The following is a 26,450-nucleotide window of genomic DNA, read 5'->3' as shown; positions in this document are numbered from 1 at the left end:
ATGAAAGTTATTTTTCAGTTGTACAACTTCTTTAATGCATTGCTGACTCACATGCGGGACACTACTGGTCGCTTGTCATCTGAACGCACGTCACGGACTGCTTCTGTTTGTAAGTATACCTTATATTACTTAATATCTATGTATTATTCTTTACAATGTGTTATTTTTAAAGTGATAACCCTCACTTTAGATTTTAAAGGGCGACATGGCAAGTCAACTTCTAACTTGCTCAACCCCAATATATGATTATGGTGGTTGCAGGTTATCGACTATAGACTATACCTACTGATAGATCCTGTAGATGAAGCCACATCCTGAGAGTTGAATTGAAGTTGAAAGTTAGTTAATTTGGCTCACTTGGAAGAGCGCTCGGACGGAACTCAAACCGGAACTCGATCCGGGTTCGAGACCCGCATCCTTCATAAATTTTGGACACAAATTTAATTTCTATGTATTATTTCTCAAATTTGTTTTATTTTCGTTCTCAAACGTAATAAATTCCATTACTTTTCATCAGATTTAATGCATGCCGCCAATGACGTTCTATACAAATCACTTCGTATAACATCAAAGCCGAAATATGGAACTTGCAACTTCGACTGCTACATCTTTTCATTGCCGCATTTACTCCAGTTGTTTATAATTTAGAAGTCGATTCGGACAGTGACAGTTGACACACGACTAAGAAGAAAAGTGTGCTTACATTGTCTTTAAGCACACTTTTGCCGTTCCGTTATCAGACTGTGAATGTTATTTCTTTATATATGTGTATAGAACGTCATTGTTTGCTTTATATTTTTCGTAAATAGCGACAAAAAAAGGTTTTTAAAATTAAAAAAAGTATTTTCAAAGAAAAAGATGGCCTAATTGCCTGATTTAATTTATAATTATATTATTAACTTTGGATTACATGCATAGCCGATTTTAGGATGCACCTTTTATCATTGATAAGTAAGGTTATTTCAGTGTGAATATTTCGCCTAAATTAAATCAATATGTAATAAACTGTGTCTGGTATGTAATGCCACGTTAAATAATAAAAATATAAAATATATAAGGAGCCGAAAACAAACATTTAGACTTTTTAAGGCTGGAACCATCGCAAGTGACCCCAGAACACTATCTAAGTTTCATTATAATCATGGTTTTTGGAACGCATAGGATACAAACATTGATTTTAAACAGATCCACGATTTTTGTAGATCATTAATTGTAAATTGTAGAGTAGAAAAAAGAAAAACCGCGTGGGGGAAAAGCTAGCTAACACAGTTGACCTAAAACGGATCAACGCAAATAGATCTATATTTAGATCACTCATTCCCGACATCCGCTAGCATACACACCTGTTAAAGAAGAAATATAATGTTCATTAGTTGGTTTTTTCGTTTGGAAATTAGTACACTTCAAATATGAGTTGCTTGGTTGAATTATTAAGCAATATTCGTAAATCAATTCATCAGTGTTCCCAACTACTTTCAGCATTTTAAGTGATCGAAATTGGTAAGAATTATCCCTTACTTATAATATTGTACACACTTTATCAGATGTTGCCAAAGGACAATGGAAACATTTTACAAATTTTTAATTGATCTTGATGTAAGAACAAAGGAAATATAATCATCTCTAAGGTTGTCGCAATGACAAATTATAAATTTGCGTTCATACAATGGCGTTCTATACACATGCAAGGACATAATATCGTTTGCAGTCTGATAAAGGAATGACAAAAGGACTAAGGCTGAGATCTATATCTACTCAGGCTTTGCTCAGACTTTACATACGTAAAACTTAGCTGAGTGTGATAAAACGTGAAATTGACTTTTGCATTGCCTTAGCTTAAGGTCAGTATAACTTAAACTGTTAAATAACAACGATATCAAAGATTATGTTAAGCTTACACTCAGCTAAGTTTTCGTAAGTAAAGTCTGACCAAAGTCTAAGTATCCTTTATAGATCTCAGCCTAAGTCGCGGGTGAACGCTTTTCTACATATATACGTATATCTAAAATACAACCGTCTTTTCTTAAGAGAGCAATCACACAAATACTACTAAATGTATTGGTATGGCACTATGGCCATCAGGTGTACAAGTTTTCATACAATATTAAATGCTACTTTTTGATTTTTTCGATTCCAGTCACCTTTTGGCCTAATTTTTCGTTTGACTTTGGCAGATAATACATTCACACATACACATACTCACGCCTTGTTCCCGTCGGGGTAGGCAGAGACAATAGAATTCCATTTGCTTCTATCCTTACAAACCTTACGCGCTTCCTCTACATTCATTACTCTTTTCATATATGCTCGCTGGTTGCGGGTGCTTCGGACCTCTGCTTTTCTCAAAACGTCTCCAATTTGGCAGATAATAATAATAATATATCTTTATTAAAAGATATTCACCCAGTTAAAATTACAATAATATATGTATAAAGTAAAATACTGTAATATAAAACAATTTGTCACTAAAAGAATGAGATATGCGAAAATTTTGGCGAACTTATATTATTTCAACATTAAAATTAAATATTGCAACGCAAACTGTTCTGCAGTTTTTCTTATCATGGGCACTTAAACTCTGTTATGAAACCATTTTATTTCTAAGCATTTATATCTTGTTGCAGAAATGTAAGTTTAAAAACCTCAGCCACAAACACTGCGGTAGTAGAGACCTACATTTCCACATTCACTGTAAACCAAGCACATTTATTACATTGCAGTTTCATTATGCACATTTTGTACTGTTAATAGGATTTATAGGTAGCGTGACCTTTGGCACTTGGTCACACAGATACATTCAACGCTCTAGCTATTATTAGATAGATAATATGTCGAATAATCTTTGTATTTTTCTAAATCCTATGTCCGTGATGAATATAAGTAATCCATTTAATTAAATTTAGTTTTATTTAAAATAAATTACTTATACATAAATTCTGAGCATTTGGATAATTTTTTTTATGAATTTCATTTTTAAGGGGGAAGAAATAGTGCTTAATACGTACGTTATCTGTAAATAAATTTCATTACATTCGTATCTATTACAACTCAGTTATACATACATATCTGAACGATCAAACAGCTTGCGAGTCAATTATGGTTATATTGTAGCAACAACTTAAATATAGCACGTACAATATTGATTACATTGTATTTTATAAATATATTACTTTTTTTATAACATCTAGCAAATTAAGGCCGGCAACGCTCTAAGGCCGGCAACGCTCTTGTGATTCCTCTGGTGTTGCAAGAGAATGTGGGCGGCGGTGATCACTTAACACCAGGTGACCCGTACGATCGTTTGTCCTCCTATTCCATAAAAAAAAAAATTAGGCACTGTAGAGTTAAGTAGTCGTAGTTGGGTTTCAGTACGACATAAGTTGTATAAGACTGCCTACAGTAGGTATTAAATTAACTATAACACTAGTGCTATATTTATTTAGGTTCACTAGCTGACTCAGCAAACGTTGTATTGCCGATATTAAAATCGCGATACAAAAGTAACTGTTGATCGTAGATGGGTGAAAATTTGAAGTTGTATGTATTTTTAATGCTGCCTCATAATCCAACAATTAAAAAAAAAATTTGGCCGATTCTCAGACCTACTCAATATGCTCACAAAATTTCATGAGAATCGGTCAAGCCGTTTCGGAGGAGTACAGGAACGAACATTGTGACACGAGAATTTTATATATAAGATAGTGAGGTAGGCACTGCCTAATTGCCTATATGATATGCACGCCCCTGACTGCAAGAGTGTTTGAACTAAAAACGAAGAAGTGACCTGATCGAAAATTCGTAAGACGTCGTTATAATTATGAATGGGTATAAAATGTTAAATTCCCGTCAGGACACGTGACCTGATCGAAAATTCGTAAGACAGTCATTGAAATATGGATGAAAGTTGATTTATCTGGAGAATAAACTTTTTAACGTAAAATATTGTAACAGTTCTGAAGTGTTAATTTTTTTTAATATAATACAAATTGTCATTTTTGTGTACGATAGATAGCTCAATACATGAATATTGTATTTAACCACATTAATGCTAGTACCTTCATATTGATTAATAAAGCAATTCGTGCGAATTTATTCCCTAACCATTGCAAAATATTCAAAAATGCACAACGTTAATGTTCAAGTTTTCACTTCTGGAGTGCTACCCGCTATTTTTTTTCTTCGTATTTTCTCTTTCAGTGCGCAATTTGTTTCCGAAGCAATAATAGTGTTTTAATTGAATGAATAGCTTTTATTACTTTTATCATGTTTTGAAAATAATATTGTCTGGGGCAACCCAGTATCAGCTCGAACCATTTGACTTCGTGCTCTATGAACGTCTACATCAGTTGGCGTTAAGTAGAGACGTCGAGTCACTGTGTACCTTTTACCGCATTTATCACGGAGAGTGCTCCGAAGAGCTATTTCACCTGATTTCTGTCACTGAATTCCACCTTCGCACTTCACGCCACAAATTACAATATCATCCCCACTATCTGGATGTGTCTCCACAGTGCTTTTTTTAAAGGAAATTTCTTCCACGTATTACAAAGCTGTGGAATGAGCTTCCTTGTGCGGTGTTTCCGGGACCTTCCTTAAAGGTAAACAATGCTCCTGCAATTCCTCTGTTGTTGTAAGAGAATATGGGCGGACTTAACATCAGGGGAACCGGACACTCGATTTCCTAATCTTCCATAAAAAAATATATAGATATGTGTTAAATATATAACTATATGTTATGTTTAAAGTGATATACCATAGTTCTGAGGTTAATAATATATTTTATAATACCTAATAGGTATAAACATTGACACACATCTGCAATCGCGGGATTCCAAACAAATCCCTATCCTTGAAGTCTCATAATACACAATATCAATATAGTAGACACCTGGTATAAAATTATAAACAATATAATATTATAGTGTGAGGTAAGAATGTGCTTGCAGCTATTAAATGGAGAGCCTCGGCACACGACATGTCTGGCAACAATGTGAGCACGACGCGTTGTTAATGACACAAAATTGATACGATATTATTGTTGCCAACAACACTAATAACGGGTGTTCAAAATCAATTTTCTGCGGATAATTAAACTTAAACTCAAACATACTCTATCTTATGATAACATTACTAATGGGAGGCTCCTTTGCTCAGGATGCCGGCTAGATAATGGATACCACAACGGCGCCTATTTCTACCGTGAAGCAGTAATGTGTAAGCATTACTGTGTTTCGGTCTGAAGGGCGCCGTAGCTAGTGAAATTACTGGGCAAATGAGACTTAACACCTTATGTCTCAAGCTGACGAGCGCAGTTGTAGTGCCGCTCATAGATTTTGGGTTTTATCAAGAATCCCGAGCGACACTGCATTATAATGGATACCTAATAGGTAATTACCATCAGCTGCTTGTCTCGTCCCTGATTTTCTTAAAATAAACATATATTTCAAGCTTTAATCTCAAGAGAATCAGAAATTTAATTAAAGTAAATTCAGTTCATAATTGAAAACATGTTGAAGTCGTTAGAAAGAAGGTATATAATAGAATCTTTTAAATAGTATGGAAAATCGAATATAGCACCTCATCGTCTCAAAAAACAATACCTAGTAACAACTATACCTTCGTACTATGAATAAAATATTTATATCTTTGCTATTTCTATTTTTTCATCAGATTGGAATACAACTGATAGTAATTAATCACCACTTTTTAGGTTAACATTCCTCATTAACTTGACTTTGAGAAATTCATTAATGATATTTTTATAATGACATAACAGAGTACGTCGGGTCGACAATTAGTATCATATCTACGATGGAAAGGAAAAACAAATGAAACGTCATTTTGGTAAATGTGTTTTATTTGATAGTAGGTACTATAGGGTTTTGAATCCTCTATCGATATGTCTATAGTCTGGTCAATCTAAATCAAAAAATGACAGCGATGGTGCATTAATTCCCAACAAGTAACACATAATTATAAATAAAATATTTAAATTCCCCATCATTCCCGTATATGAAAAAAAAAGTATTAAAGAACAAAGGTCAAAAAATAATAATTTTCGCTAAAACTATCTATAATTTTTTCATTACAAATTTAATTTAACTAAACCCAGAGCTTATAATCTCGGATGGAGCCACAACCTGAACAAGACTCAGTGTATTTTGATTACAAATTTAATTTCCCTTACTCAAAATACCTCTTGAATTAAATGTCACTTTTTTCTTAAAACCTTAATTCAATGGTCACAAAATTTCGAAAATCCCTTAATAAATACAAACGTTGCAATATATTTTTTTAAAGTTGCTCTCTGAATTGAATCAATTGGCCAATTGACGCTACATTTGATTTTTCCTTTCCACCACCGATGAAATATTTGATCATGACCCGTTGCTAACAAGGATTTCCTATATTACTTCATTTATAATATGCTTTGAAGTTATAACACGAAGATGAATGATTTCAGCCGGCACTCGGATACCTACGCCTACACCTACCTACGCACTGTACATATAAATAAAATTAAAATGTGTATTGATAGCATCAAAATAGTAACATTCTTTAATATATGTATATAAAGTTAACAAATAATCGATTATTTAGACACTCTGATTGTAAACGCAGAAAATATAAAGTATGTTTCACGTAGCATACCTACAACGACATTTTTTGGTAATTATAGTCAGTCCATGTCAGGTGAAGCTGAGCCTGTTCCTTCTGCCTTTTGTTTCATCGCGTATCCTAATTGTTCATTTTATATTTGTAATGATGTGTATGTCAATAAAGAATTTATTATTATTATTATTATAGTAATTTAATATATCTTCTCAACTGTATAATAAACTAACCGCATTATAAGCGCCCCAAAACTCAAATATGAACTCTTTTAAGAATAAAATTAAGGAATTTTTAATAACGAAGAATTATTATTCATTTGAAGAGTATTTAACAAACATGAATCTATAGTTAGTACCTAGATATATTATGTACATTCATTATTTTGTTTTTAAGTGGTTGTGTGTTTAAAATAGAATAAGAATTAGTATAGTATTATTTTTGCATGCCTACCCGGCAGAATGTAAGCACTTATAATTTTAGTGTAACACCAAGTGCACCCCCTCAATCTATGCAAATAAATGACTTGATTTGATTTGAAACATTTTTAAATGGTTTTTTTTGTATCGTAAGGAATTTTCAATGGCTGATAGCTCTTCTAGCTTTTAAAGAGTATATAAATTAAATTTGGTATGTCTTCTTCAACTCTCAGGTTGTGGCATCATCTACAGGATCTACTTAACAGTTGATAACCTGCCCAACCCCAATAATTACATATTAGTAAATTGACTTGAGATGTCGTTCTTGCTAACATAAACAGATTGTTAATTTTAAGTGATATCCTTCACTTGCGGGATTCACACGTTGTCCTAACATAATCACGCACCGTCCAAAAATTTTTGTATACAAAATTATTTTGTAATCGCAGAAGTTTTATCACTTAAAAATAACAAATTGTTTAAATTTGTAAAGAGTAATTAAGGCTAATTATAAAAATAAAATAAAAGTTAATAAAAAACAACCGACTTCAAAAACACTTTTCCAAAACAATAGATATAATATGCACTTAAAAGTATAAAAATAATTGTGTATTTTTATATAATCTAATTAATTAATCTAATTCTAGTTACGATTATTGCTATTTTTGGAATCGGTGTGCTTCCGCCGCGACCCGCTCTCGCCTCTTGCCTCCTCACGACTCAAGCACATCTCACCTATAGCTATGTATGTAGTTACAAAGCTATCTTGGATGACACCGACTCCAAAAATTACAATAATCGTAACTAGAATTAGATTTATTAATTACATTGTATAAGAATACACAATTTTTTTTATACTTTTTAGTGCATATTATATCTATTGTTTTGGAATAGTGTTTTTGAAGTCGGTTGTTTTTTGTTAATTTTTATTTTATTTTATAATTTTTAGTGAATTTGAAGTACACTAACTAACAAATATGTGTAGATATACAAAAATTTTTGCAATGTTGCAATGAACGTAACCGCTTTGCAATTTTATTACAGACAGTTAGAAATTCTGCCACAGACCGCACCCTTACTGTAAGTCGTTAAGGAGTCCCATTGATCATCATATTCGACTACGACGATTACTTGACCATAGCTATGTTATGGTAGATGAAGCTTAAATATCCGGTTAGCATAAAAAAGATTCTGCCAAGTATTGTTAATTTGTTCCTAAGAATTGAAGAGTTCCGTTACTTTGTCATGAATTCCGTAATCAGAACCTAACTAAACTCTCACCAAATTATCTTTAAAGTATTTCCTTTCCCATAAAAAAAGAATCATTGAAATCGGTTGGCGCGATATTGAGTTATTCGTTAATTTATCATCCACTTTGATATACGTATGTATAGCAAATTAAAGAATTTTAAGGTTCTCTCATGTATGCCACTGTCAAATCTGGACCAAATTACAATGGAACCACACGGGAAGCACCAGCCTTCAATTAAAAAAGAATTATAAAAACCAGTTTACCCAGTCGAAAGTTTTAAGGTAACAAACATTAAAAAAAACATACTGACGAATTGAGAACCTTTTTTGAATTCGGTTAAAAAATCACAAAAAAATTCTACGCAAAAGTCATAATATTTCAAACGTAAATGAAATGTATAAAATAAATCACAACACAAGCGCAAGTAGACAAAATATATTTGTTTGTGATATGTTATACGATGGGTACATCAGATTTTATCGGATTATCCCTCGAAAGGGACCGTGATAAATGATATAATGTACCTCGACACATTATAATAGCATTGTGATATATTTTAGTGGAACAAGAATAAACACACACACACACCTGTTTCCCGTGGGGTAGTCAGAGAAAATAGAACGCTTGCTTCTATCCTTACAAACCTCTCGCGCTTCCTCTGCATTCGTTACCCTTTTCATACATGCTCGCCGGTTCTGGGTGCTTTTTTCAATACGACCCCAATTTTGTCGACGAATGTTCTACGAGGTCTTTCGCGACTGACTTGCCCATACATACTTGTCTTATATATTTGATGCGTCATTCTTTCTTCATTCATTTGCTCCACGTGTCTTTGTCACAACATCTTTCAGATCACACCGCGCTCGTATTCGGACATTACATACTACGCAGTGATCGCATCTCAACTGCGTTAATTCTTTTCTTCTGCAATACCCAAGTGTCACTTAACAAGTATAACATTGTGATATATTTTAGTGGAACAAGTATTTTCGGAGGAGTCTGACGAAGGCGGAGGCATTGACGAGACAGCGCCACCCAAGTCACGTGGACCAGACATTGAGTTTCCACTCAAGAAAAAAGATGTCGATTTGCTCATTGAGATGTTTCGCAAGAAAAAGGTAATATAAAGATGATTTATTATTATGAATCCTTTGAAGTATTTTTCAAGCTTTTAATTATGTCCTTTGACTTTGTTTTGAATAAAGCATCTTCAATACTCCTTAATGTCGTATTCCGTTCAAATGAATACGTAAACCAAACATACAATAAATTTAAGATTTTCTTTTCGTGATAGACCTTTATTGAGGTATTTTGATCAAACTATAACCATAATCTTTTCATAATTCATCAAAACTAACAAAAACTTGGGATCCTTATAGGCTGAATTAATTATTTTAAATTTTCTATGCTAAATATCAGACCCTTCTGACAATATTCCTAAAAAGATTACTAAGGATTTTGCCAAACGTGTATATTAGTACTGTAACATTATTAATTATTTCATTCATGTTCTATATTTTCAATATCGTGGCCTTAAACATTTTTCACCTACAACTTTATTTTATGTTACCTGTACTGATATCCTAAGAATCTAGGCCCTGAAAAATTCGAAACTTAATAAGAGGCAAAGTTAATCCGACACCGCAGAAGTAAGCCTCTAGGGTGGAGGCTTTAGATTGTTCTAAGTACTATTTTAAGGTTTGGCCGTCTCTTCCTGCAAACACCACGCAAGGATGATCATTCCATAGTTAAGTTGTACGAGGATAAAAGTTCCGTGATAGCCACACTGTAAAAGTTCGCCCTAGGCCAGGAAAATATCCTCGTGATAAATGCGGAATTAGACACTCAACTTACGGAACGACAAGCTATCGAGTCATTCACAATCCCAGTATAATTTGTACATAAGGTAGACTTTAACTTCCGATTTCGTACGAAAATAATTTAGCATAACTATGTAGACCCTCGTTTTCCACATCTGCTAAAGAGACGAAATCAGAAGACGTGCCAATGAAGAGACATAAAATATCCAATTATAGAAAATATTTAAATGTACATATTCTTATAAGTTGGATATTTCAGCATCGTCTACACCCGAAGTACGTGGCTCAGATTCTGAAGGAAGCTGCACAAACCTTGAAGAGACTCCCAAACATCAACGTAGCAACAACATCTATATCCAGTCAGATCACTATATGTGGTGACCTGCACGGCAAGCTGGATGACTTGCTGGTTATATTTCACAAGGTACCTACCACAGAAAATATCTATCAAATACATCATTATTTAAATGGAGGTCTATAATCTCTGCAGACTTCTTTGGCTGGCAGGCGTACTTTTAACTATGTATTTGGTAGGATCAAATGCATAACAGAAAATTGATATTATTAATTACGTAAAATGAAAATATATAGTCAGTTACAGTGACGCGCGAGGTTATGAGGTCATTAAAAATGCGGAAACAAAGACTACCGTAGCTTCTAAACATTCGGTTAATTTTATTTAATTAAGAACTAAAATATTTACAGGTATATAAGATCTACGATCATAGTTTAAAGTAATTTCAAGGAATAAGTGTATTTTCTATTAACATTTTACTATGCGAATATTATTTTCGTTTTTCCAAACAGAAATAAATTGGGACTAATCAGAAATTAGATTGTTAGAAACAAGCGTTTTAACCATATTCAAAAGCCGAGTTTCTTAAAAGTTTACTTTATTCTGGTAGCGCTAACGCTGCCTTAAATATCGTTGACCAGTTCTTTGATCAGACAAGATACAAATAGTGGTGATATATTGAAAACAGAAATCACAGTTGGAAAACAATCCTCATACATTATTGAAGTCCAATACATCACAGAGCTATTTTCGGACCTATTGCATAATAGTGTTCTAAATTATCTTCGATCGACATAGTATCTTAAAAATAAAGCAATGGTAAATAACTGAAAAATACTATAATTACCATGATTACTTGTGTTAGAACTTATAATAATATATTTATTAACCTTTGAATGCCTTTAATTCAAATTAAGACGTGTGTTATAAAAGGAAAAGAGATTTATCATTTTAATTAAACTAAACCTAATTTATGTGACGTAGTCGCTAACTGACGTTTACCTGATGATAAAGGTCATCGTCACTCAGAGGGCGATTCACTGCGAGATACAATTAGAAATGAGGAGATTCGTAGGAGAATCAAAGTAACCGATATAGCACAAATGATTGCGAAACTTAAGTGGCAGTGGGCAGTGCACATAGTTCAACGAACAGATGGCCGGTGGGGCAGTAAAGTCCTCGAATGGCTACCACGTAGACACCGTGTTGTTAGGTCCCCAACAAGATGGTTCGCCGCAATACGTTGGATTAGGGCAGCGCAGGACCGATCGCCGTGGAGATCTCTGGCCCTTTAGGGGTGGGCTTTATCCAACAGTGGACGTCTTCCGGCTGATGATTATGGTGATTAATTATTTATGTCTAAAAGATCCACGTTCCATAGTTGGCGTATAGATTTAAGTAGTAGGTGCAAGTACCAGCACTATTCTGCTTTGTTCAAAATTCTGAGGACCTCACAAAAAATATAACGTGACGGGGTAAGGCCGGTCACATGGTCAGGATAGGAGAGTGCTATGCTCGGAGTTTCCCTTCGAGATCGAATCAAATATAAGCAGATCTGTAGGAATGGTAGAGTCCTCGAATGGCGATCACGTACCGCAAGACTTAGTGTGGCTAGGCCTCCCACAAGATGGACCGACGATCTGGTTAAGATCGCCGGAATACGATGGATGAGGGCAGCGCAGGACCGATCGTCAAGGTGACCTTTGGGGTAGGCCTTTGACCAGCAGTGGACGTTTTCCGGCTGAAATGATGATTAAAAAATGATGAATAAGAACGTAGTGTACCCGGCATGCGCGTGTGACACAACCGCCTCGCTCGATCGTTCTTCCCTGACAAAGAGGATGTTAACACTACGTTATAAGAGATGAGACTGCCTTTTTTCTTAGAGTTTCGCTAGCCTGTTCCCTGACTGCTCGGCGCTCGCCCGGTGCCTGCTCTCGTCCACACTCGCAAATTCAAATTCAAATATTTTTATTCAAAATAGGATGTGAAATTAAAGTATTTAAAGTCAAAAAAACTACCACCCATTCCAAAGTGAATGCCTCAGGCCTGAGAAGAATGGGCGCAACAAACTCAACGGGCTTTTTTTTTCATCAAAAATATGTTTATAATTAAAGTAACATTTACAAAGTAACATTGTACAATTAAACTTATTATTTAATAGCCTGAGGGCGGTCGCTCCATTCCCAATCTTTGGTATCATTAAGAAAGTCATTTATGTTATAGTAACCTTTACCACACAAACGTTTTTTAACAATTCTTTTGAATAACGTAACACCTTTGTTTTGAACATTTTCTGGGATCTTGTTGTAAAAGCATATACATCGCCCCACAAAAGACTTACTAACTCGACTTAGCCGAGTAGTAGGCATCATCAGTTGATGTCTGTTCCTGGTATTAACATTATGGTTATGACAGTTTCTGGCAAATTCACTTATGTGCTAATGAACATACATTAAATTATCAAGAATATATTGAGAAGCAACAGTCAAGATGTTAATTTCTTTGACTTTTGCACTCAATGATTCTCTAGGACCTAGGTTATAAATAGCGCGAATAGCCCTCTTCTACCACTCTACAATTACTCCTGAGCCAAGACGAATACCGAATCATCTTCGTACGTGCTTTTTCTACTCGAAGTTCTTGACTACGTAAATAATATAATAATTTTCGGTAAATCGAATTGGAAAACAAAAGTGTAGTATAACAGTTATTATGAATATAACAAATATTATGCATATCTTTAAGAGTGAAATGTGATGTCCCAGTTCACTGGCTTGGAATGTGGGTGAAACTGGCACTTCAGTGAATTGAAATATCTCATCGAATCCTTACGACTCCCGATCTCAAATTGAATCATGAGATTCTATGCATACTTGTTAGTGTAATAGATATGAAATCTAATGTAGTGTTGAGGTCTGACTGGTTGACATATCAATATGTTTACACCTGCTATTATTTTAGTAGTAATATTGTGATATATTAACGTTCCTAAATATCCCTAATATAATTAATTTGAATGATTGATGATGAAGCTTTATTGCTTTCTTAAAATTGGAGCAATATTAATACCAGTTTTACTGTTACTGTAATGTTATATGTACTAATAAATGCCTACTAATAAAAAATATATGAGATTTAATAGAGATATTGGTATAATTTTAAGGATTTAAGAATTGACACTTATAAACTTGAAGCATAAATAAACAGAAAAAAATAAAATGAAGTGAAGCAGTAATGTGTAAGCATCATTGTGTTTCGGTCTGAAGGGCGCCGTAGCTAGTGAAATTACTGGACAAATGAGACTTAACATCTTATGTCTCAAGGTGACGAGCGCTAGAGTAGTGCCGCTCAGAATTTTTGTGTTTTTCTTGAATCCTGAGCGTCACTACATTGCAATGGGCAGGGCGTATCAATAACAACCAGCTGAACATCCTGCTCGTCTCGTCCCTTACTGTCTTAGAATCTAATAACAAGAAATAAGTTGGTGTCAAAATTAGCACAAATCGTAAGATTTGTTACTAACGCTTAGGTAAGCTGATGAACTCCAGCCTAGTGGCTGGAGTTCATCAGCTTTACTAGTGTAAGGCTTTATTTATCTACTTACCAATAAATTAAGCCTTACTATTGCCCGTCAGCTTATTCACTACACTAAGGTGGTGACGAGCCAAGATAATGAACGTCACAATAGTACCTATTACATTACCACGGCCGAATGATTGATATTCCTGTATTATGACGCGCACTTCAGACTATAATATTTTTCTTTATATATTCAAATATCATAAACCCTCCATGATGCGTTCCAAAACCGCATATTATGACCACTATAACAATAGACTGCTTTGTTAGAACACATTGCCTATCTGTAAATGATGTTATTACTACATAATATTAAAAAACAAAGTCCTCCTCCGCGTTTGTCTGTCTGTTCGCGATAAACTAAAAAAGTACTGCACCGATTTTCCTTTACTTTTCACCGATATATAGCGTGTTTCTCGAGGAGGTTTTAGTATATAACTTGATCAGTTGTTGTATATTTTTTTGTATATATGAACGGTATTTGTTGGAGGTGTCGGAAAAAATAAGCCGTCTGGGAGCTTTCAACGAAAACATTGTCTAAACCCTTTCAGAAATTACAAAATAATGGAATTGTGTATCTTATAAAGGTCTACAGAAAAGTCTGCGATGACATAATATGTCTATCTCTTAAGGATAACATACTAAATCCATTTAAATACTTTAAAAAATTGTCGATTATAAAGTGGTAATGTAAAAGCTGTTTACACAAATATCGTTTTGTTTCATTTTGAATTCATTAACTTTTATAACACATTTCCGTTGATTTAGACATCATTTCCCGAATACCTATATCATTTTTATTCTATTAACAGTTATTGTTAAATAAAAACATCGATTTCGTTAATATTTCATTCAAATATCTCTGAAAAACAAAGAAATTTGATTTGACCTCTATTCTAATATCAGTCGAGATGACGTTTAGTTCGAAATGATAAAAATCGCTTAGTAAGTTAATTCGTAAGTTTCAAATCATACTTAAAGATTAAAACATAATACAATAATGAGAAAAAGGTCTAAAGGAGACACAAAAAGCACGAAAATGTTTCTCTGTATAACGTCACATAAAAAGTGACGTCACTTTTAATCAATTCCTTCATTTGTGTACACTTTTCATGATTAACAAATGTGAATGCTACACAAGTTATATTGTGAGGCTTTACTAAGGACGGACGTCATAGTCCGCGTCGAGCGTCATAACACTGGTAAGTAGGAACCACACAATAATTGGGAGTGGCGTTAACGTCAGCGTCATCTAACTTGAGTCGTCTTAATTGTTCAACTGTATGATTGGTTGATAGACCGCCTGCTATTGTACTCTTTGTTTATCGTTATTACTGCTGTTTTATTTGAATTGTGGTCGCTTTTCTTTTAAGGAAAATAATTCAATCCGCTAAGGTTAATATGTTTTTAATTTTCGCAAATTCGGAATTCAATTTGAAATAATGTCTCTTTTACCTACTTGTGTTTGCAAAACCCACTGTCCAGAAACACTCTTAAATATTATAAAACTATATTTAAATCGATATAGATCATTCATTTATACTATTAATAACATTTTTATTTGTATTAGAAAATAAAAAACCTAAAAGTGAAGAAAACTAACATAAATAAAAAAACAGTTGCGAAAAAGTCTATGTAGAAACATATTTCACGCGAAGCTGCATTTAAATTGATCTAACGAATTTACAGATAATTTTGTTGTGGCAATTTTTGGTGTCATGCCAAATCATTCATTTGAACTGAGCTAAAATTTTACAAGCAATGTAAGAAAATGCTGCTATTCGACTTGAACTTTCTGAAGCTCTGCGTATTCTGTACATGCCAAAACGTGGTATCGTAGTGTTGTTGTCAGGATATCATAGTATAGAGTAGTGGCAGACCAGCTCAAGGGTATATAAAATAGATATAGTATTTTCTCCAAATGACCATCCTAAGATAATGCAGTATCTCAGCGTCGCAACTATTGCCCAGCCTCCACTAGTTACTGGTGCAAAGAGTGTCGCAAGAAACTTGTCTTGATGCCCAAGACCGCTAGAGGTCATAGAAATGCGACGTGGCAATAATACTAAAAAAGGAAACCTCTCAGTTTTCCATCTGGAAGATTTCGATAAACATTGTACTGCCTGAAGGCGCGGTGAAAAGGGTTGAAATACAAAATAGTCGTTCAAGTGACAGCGATAAGTTAACTCGATTGAGAATTGTGGAAAAGGGCCAAACCCAAACTCAGCAGGGCATTTGTCCCAAACACCGGCACTGAATGGATAATGAAAGTGAATCTTTAGAATATCGATTAGATATTGTGATGTTGAGTAAGAACGTATAAGTCAAGGTCTGCCGCATCTGTAGGGATTCGCGGTGTACATTAATTATTATGTTTGTACTGTCTCTGTGACGTAATCTTAATCTATTTATGAGCTTGTTCAACTTCACGATAACATTGAAATCTTATAACATTAATCCGGTGTTGACTGCCTTCAATATACTTATTACCAATACAAAATATAGAATGCTGTAAAATTCCATTATTTTCCAATAATAGGTTATCACCATTGACTTTGAACTTTTTACCTTATTTATAAATTGAAATTTGAAAAACCAAGCTTAGAGGAAAGCCATTTTGGTAGCTGACGTCAGCGCTATATTTGTAAGAAAATATAGATGTGTCACAATTGTGATAAAAAAAAATATCAGCCGTTACTTGATCTTCTCAACTTGACCACTGAATTAAAGAAAAAGAAAACAATAACTTTCATATTTTAAAATGAAGCTCTGAGATGTATCTTATAACATGTCCCAGTGAAGTCCCGTGGTAAAAATCTGGCAAAATACTGTTATTTTCATATCACAAAACATCAACTTTAATAACCTACTATATAATATAAAATAGGACGAAAATTTTCAGATACCGCTTTAAGAGAATAAATGCTATATAAATCAACATCTGCTAGTAAAGTTTGCTAACGATAAGTTTTGATTATAATCTGACCAATTACAATACGTCATAGTCATCAACTGACCAATGAGCATTCAGTATTTCGTGCATTGCAAATAAAATTTTATTTATATTTGTAGATGACACTCGGGTTTTATGACTTTATTTTTTATATTATTATTAATCCTAAATTGTAGTATTGAAATAAAAGTAGGTCACAGAATTTGTACAGTTAATATTTTTATCTTGTTTATTCACAGAACGGATTGCCATCCACGGAAAATCCATACATATTTAACGGAGACTTTGTGGATAGAGGCAAGAAAAGTTTAGAAGTGTTCCTGTTGTTATTGGCTTGTATACTGGCATTTCCTGGGGGAGTTTATTTGAACAGAGGAAACCATGAGGATCTTATCATGAATGCTAGGTAAACTATATTTTCATAACTTTATATCGTATTTAAAATTTTCATGTTGTTAGTAATTTTGAATTAGCTAAATGTTTTCATAAAAACTGTATTCGTATTGGTACTTCCACGTTCACGACGAGTTCATTAGTATTATGTATATGTACATTATTAGTATCGTTATTTGATAATAGAAAAGTAGCAATTGTTAGTATATTTGTATTAGAGTGAGATAGGAGGAGCCTGCCTACCGCTGCCGTATGTGTGAGAGAAAGGTAAGCCAGACAAAATGGCGCCGTAACGCGTTACGTTACGAAGCGGTTTACTATCCCATAAGTAGGTCAAAAATAAAAATAGAATTAGGCGCTATTTTGCGATAGTAACTTGCTATCCACAATATAATAAATGATGATCTTTAGTGTTAACTCTGTCAAGTTCCAAATCATTTCAACATCTTGAGAGAGACATCTTGTACCAGCGTTTGACGAGTTAACAGCTCTAGAAGATGCCTCGTAGAGACAAAACACGCATCGAAGTGATTTTGTGAAACATTGCGGTATAAAAAGAAGAGAGTCAACATTATTAAGTGTTTATATAATATATAATGTATGTACATATGTACAAATATATATAAAGAAATCCTTTATATAATTTAATATTTTCTGTTAACAACCTAACCTTTTAATATTAAATTACTTATTTAAACTTTAACTTTCCCACAGGTATGGGTTTATAAGAGAAGTACATCAAAAGTATCGGGTAAGTGACTACTTAATACTTATTAACATGTTAAGAACTTTAATTATTCTATAACAGTAACGATTTAATTGAAGTCGTTTCAAAGAAGCCATAAAGTATTTCAAAGGCCTCTTTATAGCGCGTTACATTAAATATTCTGAAGATGTTTATTCTCGAATGTTCAGTTGGCGTTGCCGTATATCTTATCTTTATGCGTGTTGAAGGAATACTTTATGTTTAAGTTATAACTTTATGATATACATTACATAATATGTCCAGTTTTTATCGTTACTCATAATAATGTTGATCAATATATAAAACCTCATTTTTTATACAACTGTATAATATTTAGTAACTGATTGGAATGAACATAAAATGTTATGGGGAGCTTTCTTTCAATAAAAATCTCATAGATAATTTTTAAGATAGATAGAGTCTCTTTTTGATAGACAACCAATGAGAACAGGCCAGGTTTATTACTTTGCGTGACAAGCGAGGTCTCACTGCTCAAAATAGAGATTAATTGTCAACCTCTATTTTTTCGAAGTTTTCACATCTGTCACTTTATATAGACGTATAAAATATGATCTAACGAAAACCTCATCAATTTGTTAACACGGTTTGATATAAGTACGCACAAACTTTATAAAGGCAAATATATTAATTTTTTAGTCCTCGGTTACAAAACTAGAACATATAAGAATAAATTGTTTTTTTTTTTTGGTAATTGATACAGAAAGATGTTTTATTTCATTTCTTTTTTTTTAATTAAAGTTCATGATTTTCTGTAAAAATGTATCATATTATAGCACAATGCAGAACGATTACTGAAGCTGGTTGAGAACGTATACCGCTGGCTTCCCCTGGCCACCATCATCAACAACCGAGTGTTTGTGGTGCATGGTGGTATATCAGACACCACCGACCTGGACATGGTGAAGAGTCTGGAACGAGAAAAGGTGAGTTGGGGAAACTGAGATGACAAACTATGTTCACAGGAAAATTAATTATCAATTAATAAGAATTGGCAGTAGTTGACACTGCCAATAGAAGTGAAAATTTTAATTTTCATAATGTTAAAAACATTTAAATTATTAATTTCAATTTATTTTTCAAACATATTTTCAATAATATTCTTAATAATAAAAAAAACACTACTTCAACAATGCACAGTATATACTCATTGAACTTTTCACTAAATCCATTAAATTTCACTAATAAGATATACACAGCACCTTCTTACCAGCTATGAGCATGTCGGTGACGCGAATCTATAAGATTATCCTCTACCAAAAAATGCCCAACGCGTCAACAGTGTTAATGTAAAATGTTTTCATATGAAATAATAATTTGTAATTTATTACTCCAAAAGTGTTTCATTTTAATTTGTGTTGTTCACGTGTCTCTCCACGCTCCGACGTCAGCTCAGAGAACTTTGTGCCTTGCGAAACAAGTTTCCTAATTTGTTTTTGTTTTGTAACAATGACTTATTTCTATATCCAAAGTGTCGCTTGCCCTTTATTTTGCCCATCATTAGAAAGTGTAAAAGATCGTAGGACATGACGCAGATATACCATGCCACCTTTCTTCGTTTAATGGTTTGTATCTCTTTCTGACGACGCGCGGTATGTATATATTTTCTTATTTGAAACCTCACAAACTTTACTAGCCACTATATCTGTGATATAAAAGCAATGAATACTCGATTGTCTCTGTCGTAAACTGTTGTAAGCAAACCAAGCAATTATTAAAGATTAATGGCTGCTGTGGCATGTCTATGTTTTCAGGGTTTTGTGATTAGACTCTGTGCAATGTGACAACTTGTGTTATTATGCTTGGTACAATTGGAGAGGCAGTTTGATATTGACTTAACACCCAGTTATATTATCACTGTACCTGACGTCGATGACGTCACATGGTCGCTTTGTTACGGTGTCCAAAACAAACATCACTAGGATATTAATATTAATAAATAAATTACGATTTCTTTTTTCTGTATTATAGATTGGTGTTAAGGTGTTGTGTTGTGATGCTGATCATTATTGAGTACAAAAAATATAATAATGAAAAATCTAGGAAATAATCTGGGTTACGAATAAAAAAGTATTTAATTATATGGCAATACATTATAGCGACACAGAACAATAGAAACAACTATTTACAAAAAAAGTCAAAACTTAACTATGAAAACTCCAAAAACAAAGCAGTGATAGCACGAAAATGACACGACAAGTAACGGTAATGAAACTGCAAACCGTACTCACACAACAAGAGGAGCACGAGATGGTGAAAGGGGAACGAGAGGGGGCTTCACGTTCCAGCGAGGTCCAGAGATAATGTGGGCGTAGCCCCAAACAAAGCATAGTCTGTACTGTGGATGCTAGATCTAAACTTAGCGTTATTTGATTTTGCTTTCGTGTTTACAGTAGCAAAATTTGTTAACTTATAGTTGCCAACCAACTGAGCTTTCCAAATATATTGGTTTCGAATCAATATCCGAAGCAAGTTTCGCAATTAGGATTAATGCTGATGATTGTAGCCACAAATAAATCTATTCTAATGGTATTAAGAGCTGTAGAAACCCTTAATATGGGAGTAGATGTAAAATAATAACTCTTTGAATTTAAATTACATTGGGTACTTATATTTACGGTCAATACCAAACAATAATGCTGCAAGTTAAACGTTTCTTTAATGAGCCAAGATATTTCATCGTTAAAATTTATATTGCTTATAAGTGTTCTACGACGTAAGGGTCATTGTGAAATGTATTATAATGCAAAGGGTAAAAGGTCTCTTAGCGAGCTATTTATATTTTTAGCATCGAATTTCGTTGTTGCTGCAATACATAAATATTTTGTGAAATGGGTTCTATGAGTTATGATCCTTAAACGAATGAAATCTATTTCTGTAGTTTTGGTAAGAGCTTGACTAATGCGGTTCGTTAAATGATGTTTCTCTTTGTAGGTAATATGTGGTAAGGGTTACTATAATATGAATTACTTTCTTAATAATACCGTAGATTAGGAATAGAGCGACCGCCCTCAGGTAATTTAATAATATATTGTATTGTACAGTAATATATTTTTACAAAATAATTAAAAAAAAAAAACTATTCCGCTGAGTTTCTTCCGACCATTCTTTTCCTTATATTTTCGAATGAATGGTAGTTTTTGATGATTAATACGTGACTCTTAATCCTATTTCAAATATAAATATTAGAATTTCTATTTGAAAGTGATTTTCACCCACTTCAAGACACCAATTTATGGGTTCTATAAGTTTTGATCCTTAATCGAAAGAAATCCATTGCACACACCCGTGTGACGATGACCGTTGACAATATTATTCCCAAGATTACCAAGTTAATAAAAAACTGTCGACACAAATACGATAAAGCAACTAATTGGTACTTTTGCTCCTTTTAATATTTATATTCATACCAAAAGTAGTTAATGAAAGTTAAAAATGAAATACTAAATAAAATAAGCATTATAATATAGTCTTAAATTAAATGACTTCCTTTGGTTTAAATTTGTGAAAAAATTTCAGCGAGGAATTCTCGGAATTTGTACAATCTCTTCATATTTGTTCCATCCAGACGGACTGTAGCGTTCCCTACACGTTGGCTTTTCAAGGAACTTTCTGCCATGTACGACCAAACTATATAAAAAACTTCCTTGTGCATGTAATTCCCTCTAGTGGCAGGAGAATGTGGGTCGTGGTGGTCACTTTTTTATTTCCATAAAAAAATAATTTTCAATGTATTCTATTAGTTTTTCTAAGCTAAGTATAATTTATTACAGTTTTAGTATATTGTCTAGTTTTAACTCTATGTGGAATAATTAGATATTTAGGTCAATGAATATATACATATATATGAATTAAGTAATCATTTATATATATGTACAGATAGAAGACATGTTTAGGTAATGTTGTTACCACAACTATAAAACAATATGACTTCGGCATCGTGTTAACGTCTAATAAACATCGTATCTATACATTAACAGAAATAGGTCAGTCCGGACATCGCATTTAATGACAAAAATACACGTCATAAAAAGGATAATCAGTTGGCTTATTGTTGATAAGCTGTTCGTCCGAAAATGTTAATTAGTAACCCTTGTCAGAGATGTTCTATGGATCAATTACAGAATTTTATTGGTGAGATCTTAACATTTAAGGAGAAAATTTTAGGAGAATACTTCATAACGTTTCCCTATAAATAAAGTATGGTATCATCCGCACATTTTAGTTTGTAAGTGCAAGCCCCGTGTCCGAAAATTCGTGTCTCCTATTTCCGCTTCGTCCCCGCACCCCGTGATTAGTTTACAATAAGTGCGCTCGCGCGGTAACCATATATGTTGCGTTACGTATTTACTTAACTTTCAGTAAAGTTTACTAAGTAGTCAATCAATATTTATTTTTAATGTTATTTTTTTCTTCATATATTATGATAAACAAATATCACACCCTGTTGAGTATTGTTAGTGTCTCCCCAGTCGTGCTGTATATTACACTAGGTCTTGTTTCAGGAGTAGATCCTTACAGGAAAGTAGATATTTACATTTCTGTTCTATACTTTCTATTATATTAACTACTATAAATATAAATCTTTATTTTTTCGTAGTACGTGTCATTGCTGCGGCCTCCAGTTGCTGAGAACTCAGCACCCGGCGCTGAAACCATCGACAAGGTGGAGTGGAAACAGGTAATTAATAATATTAACATAGCTGAAATTCACACAGGAGATAGATTAATTTTTAAGTGGCGGTTTGAAAGCCACGTTGTATTGTAATCGAGTCGTATCAAGTTACGCTTAAAATTAGTTTTCTAAGGCGTTAGGAATCTGATGATAATGTTATTCTTGTGTGCTAAGTAGCTTAACATAGAACCTATTCGATCCATTACTTATTCTTATAAACCAGATACTTCCAGGATTGCTAGCAACACGCGATTTTATGCCAAGTTTATGTTTTTCAATCGTATATTCATTAACATAGACAGCTTTAACACTGACTTACAGGCTATAAACTGGGATAACATATTAACACTACATGATGTCAATGAAATGGTAGGTAATTTTAATTCGCAAATCCTTGCACTTTTTAATCTACATGCACCAATAAGAACAGCTAGAATTAAAAAGAAATCCCACCCTTGGGTCACAGACTCTATTAAATTAATGATGAGACTGCGTGACAGAGCACTAGCGGAGTATCACAGAACAAAACTTGACAGTAAAAAAGAATATTATAAAAGTTTAAAAACATTAGTAAACAAGGCGCTATACAATGAAAAAGTAGCATATTTTAAATTTAATATAAATAGTAAACTCAAACAACCTAAGCAATTATGGAAAAATATAAAAAAAATAATTTTACCTAAAATTGGAAGAGAACTCCCTTTGCACTTTAATGACCCTAATATGATTAACAGGCACTTCTTGAAGACACCATCAGTTCCTAACACACAGCTTTCTTACATTACCTTTTTTGAATACCATAAATTTAATGATGCTATATTTCACCTTGAGACAATATCCACAGACTCTTTGATAAGAATTATAAAATCATTGAAATCCAAAGCTGTAGGATGTGATGGTATCAGCTTAGATATGGTTTTATTGTCTTTACCTAATTCTTTAGACACAATTAAATGTATTATAAATACATCTATAACAACTGGTGTTTATCCTGATTGCTGGAAGCAGGCTGTAGTGAGGCCTCTGTCTAAAGTTCCTAACCCTGCTGAGGTTAAGGATCTCAGACCTATAAGTATCTTGCCATGTCTCTCAAAGGTACTGGAGAAAGTAGTATGCGAGCAGGTTACAGGTTACCTGGAGAAAAATTATATGTTACCAGAGACACAATCAGGTTTTAGGAAATGCCGGAGTACAGTGACCGCATTGCTTGATGTCACTGACAACATACTTAGTTTGCAAGACAGTGGTCATTGTACTCTTCTTGTTCTTTTGGATTTTTCTAGGGCATTTGAAACAATAAATATCGATATAATGCTATCAAAATTAAATTATTATGGATTTGATTTTGCTGCATTAAAATGGTTCAATAGCTACCTATGTGAGCGTCACCAATGTGTACAGCTGTCCCACAACAGTTCTTCCTCCTTGACATCTGACACTTTACCGGTTGTAGAAGGAGTACCGCAAGGTTCTATTTTGGGCCCCATATTATTTATTTTATACACAGCAGACATCAAAAGCCATATCAGACATTGCAAATACCACTTTTATGCTGATGACACCCAAATATATATATCTTGTAAGCCAAGTGAAATAGATAATGCGGTCCAGTTGCTTAATGATGACCTTAATAGTATTATGTTGTGGGCCCAGAAAAACAGTCTATGTCTTAATCCGGTGAAATCAAAATACATAATTTGTGGCACCAACAAACAGCTGAGCAGTTTAAAGTCTTCACATGACATTATCTTGATGGGTGAACCCATTGAACGTACATATGTAGCACGTAATCTTGGTCTTCTTCTCGACAGCAAACTGAGATTCCATGATCACATCACTAGCCTAGTCAGTAACTCTTTTTACAGGCTGAAAATATTATATAGGATGAGACCTTATCTGTCAAAGGAGATGCGTATCCGTCTTGTTGAAAGTCTAGTTCTCTCAAAGCTGAATTATACAGATGTTGTCTTTGGCCCACGTTTAGTTTCTGTAACTAAAAAATTGATTCAGAGAGCCCAGAATGCATGTGCCCGTTTTTGTTTCAATATAAAACATAGAGACCATGTCACCCCTTTCTTGAATAAGCATTCAATGTTAAAAATGAAACATCGGCGAAAACTTCATTTAGCTTGTATCCTTTTTGGTGTATTGAAGTTCGAAAAGCCAAAATACCTTTATGACAAACTATCTAGAACGGCTAGTCTTAGGTCGTGTGGGTCACGGCATTGTTCTGTTCAGATGGTTATTGAGAAGCATCGATCGGCGTCATTTAGAGGGAGCTTTCGTTACTCGGCATCCAAATGCTGGAATAACATCCCACCGCCTATTAGAAATTTAAAAAGTCTATCCTTATTTAAAACGAAATTAAGACAATTTCTTTTACAGGAGCAAAGAGCACAAGAGAACTTGGCTCAAGATATGAGTGTAATATAGGTTAGATTCAGATTGCTCTTGTCTCTTTAGTACTATAGGATCTTCCCTCTTAAATTAATAAGTGATTCGATTGGCAACCGAACTAATTATCTATTTTCGTACTCTAATCATAGTTCATTTTAATAATATATTTATCTAGTAGGTACTTATTCTTTGTATGGTGCTAGTATTTTTATTATCATTTTGGTTTTGATTGTATTACACTGCAAAATAATGTCGTAGGTATTTTTTAGTTCAAAATAATTGTAAGCCTAATGCACAATATAAAATGAATAACATATTAGTTGACAATAATTGTTTGTTGATATAATGTGGCTCTAGAAGTCCTGCAATTATTTTGACAGTTGACAGTGTCATCTGTCACCTAGACAGTTGGTTGACGCTTGAAGACCACAGAGCAAGCAACCATCGGTTCGATACTGGTTACACCGAGAAAGTCGCAAATGAAAACGTGTAATTCACAACAAAATTAAAAATTATAAAAATCATAGCGTACATTCGTATTGGGACAGCTTCAAGGTCACAGAATGGCTCAAGCGGAAGATCGGCGCTGGACATACATGATGTGTGTCAGCATATGCCGAGCTTGTGCCTATTTGCAGCTGATGTTTTTTATTTCTATTATGTTTAAGTTTCATTTTAATTTTAAGCTGTAATATATTTTGTTTTGGTAAGTTTACTTTTGTTAATTACACATTTTTTAGCTGCAAATAAAATATTTTATTATTATTATTATTATTATTATTATATATTCAGAAGAAAGTTAAGGTTTCCTTATTTTTTGCCACATGCGAATGGTGGATTTGTGTTTTCCCTCAAGGCATAAGTGGTGTTTTGTACAACACGTACTAAGAAAAAAAAATAAAAAAATTGCGTGAGTACAAAGTACACATGTCAGAAGTGAAACCTTCATCGTGCATGAACCTCTTAACTGCATATGAAGTCCTGGTACATATTGCTTGGATGACACATGATTTCAACCGCTAGAAAGCTAAATTACTATCACCGCTATCATATTTATGTTCTTCTGTCTATGTAGTAATACGTCGTACGCATGACGTCACAATATATTAACGTATACTCGCGTCAAAGATAAGACAATATCTTCTTCAACTATGATCGCCTGGTACCAAAACATATAATGCTTCCTATCTCATTTTATTCCACGTTAAATCTTCTGAATTTATGTGTGTCTCGCTTTTTCGTTTCTTCATCGACTTTCAAATCACAATGATGCTAAAGAAGTTTTCACT

The 26,450-nt window shown here is 33.6% G+C and overlaps 1 protein-coding gene across 1 annotated transcript in view; it reads left to right on the top strand.

The window, feature by feature from the left end:
- The window catches only part of LOC126969860 (serine/threonine-protein phosphatase rdgC), a 67,063-nt gene that overhangs the window by 27,902 nt on the left and 12,711 nt on the right, over nt 1–26,450 (top strand). Inside the window, exons 4-10 of the mRNA XM_050815437.1 lie at nt 19–109; nt 9,259–9,401; nt 10,363–10,527; nt 17,173–17,339; nt 18,041–18,077; nt 18,866–19,015; nt 22,690–22,770. Of these exons, the coding sequence (XP_050671394.1) occupies nt 19–109; nt 9,259–9,401; nt 10,363–10,527; nt 17,173–17,339; nt 18,041–18,077; nt 18,866–19,015; nt 22,690–22,770 (834 nt within the window). The remainder of the gene's footprint in view (nt 1–18; nt 110–9,258; nt 9,402–10,362; nt 10,528–17,172; nt 17,340–18,040; nt 18,078–18,865; nt 19,016–22,689; nt 22,771–26,450) is intronic.

Source organism: Leptidea sinapis, chromosome 19, assembly GCF_905404315.1.
Source record: "Leptidea sinapis chromosome 19, ilLepSina1.1, whole genome shotgun sequence".
Classification (NCBI taxonomy): domain Eukaryota; kingdom Metazoa; phylum Arthropoda; class Insecta; order Lepidoptera; family Pieridae; genus Leptidea; species Leptidea sinapis.
Note: the sequence above shows the minus strand (reverse complement) of the source record. Positions and strands in the feature narration are given on the sequence as shown.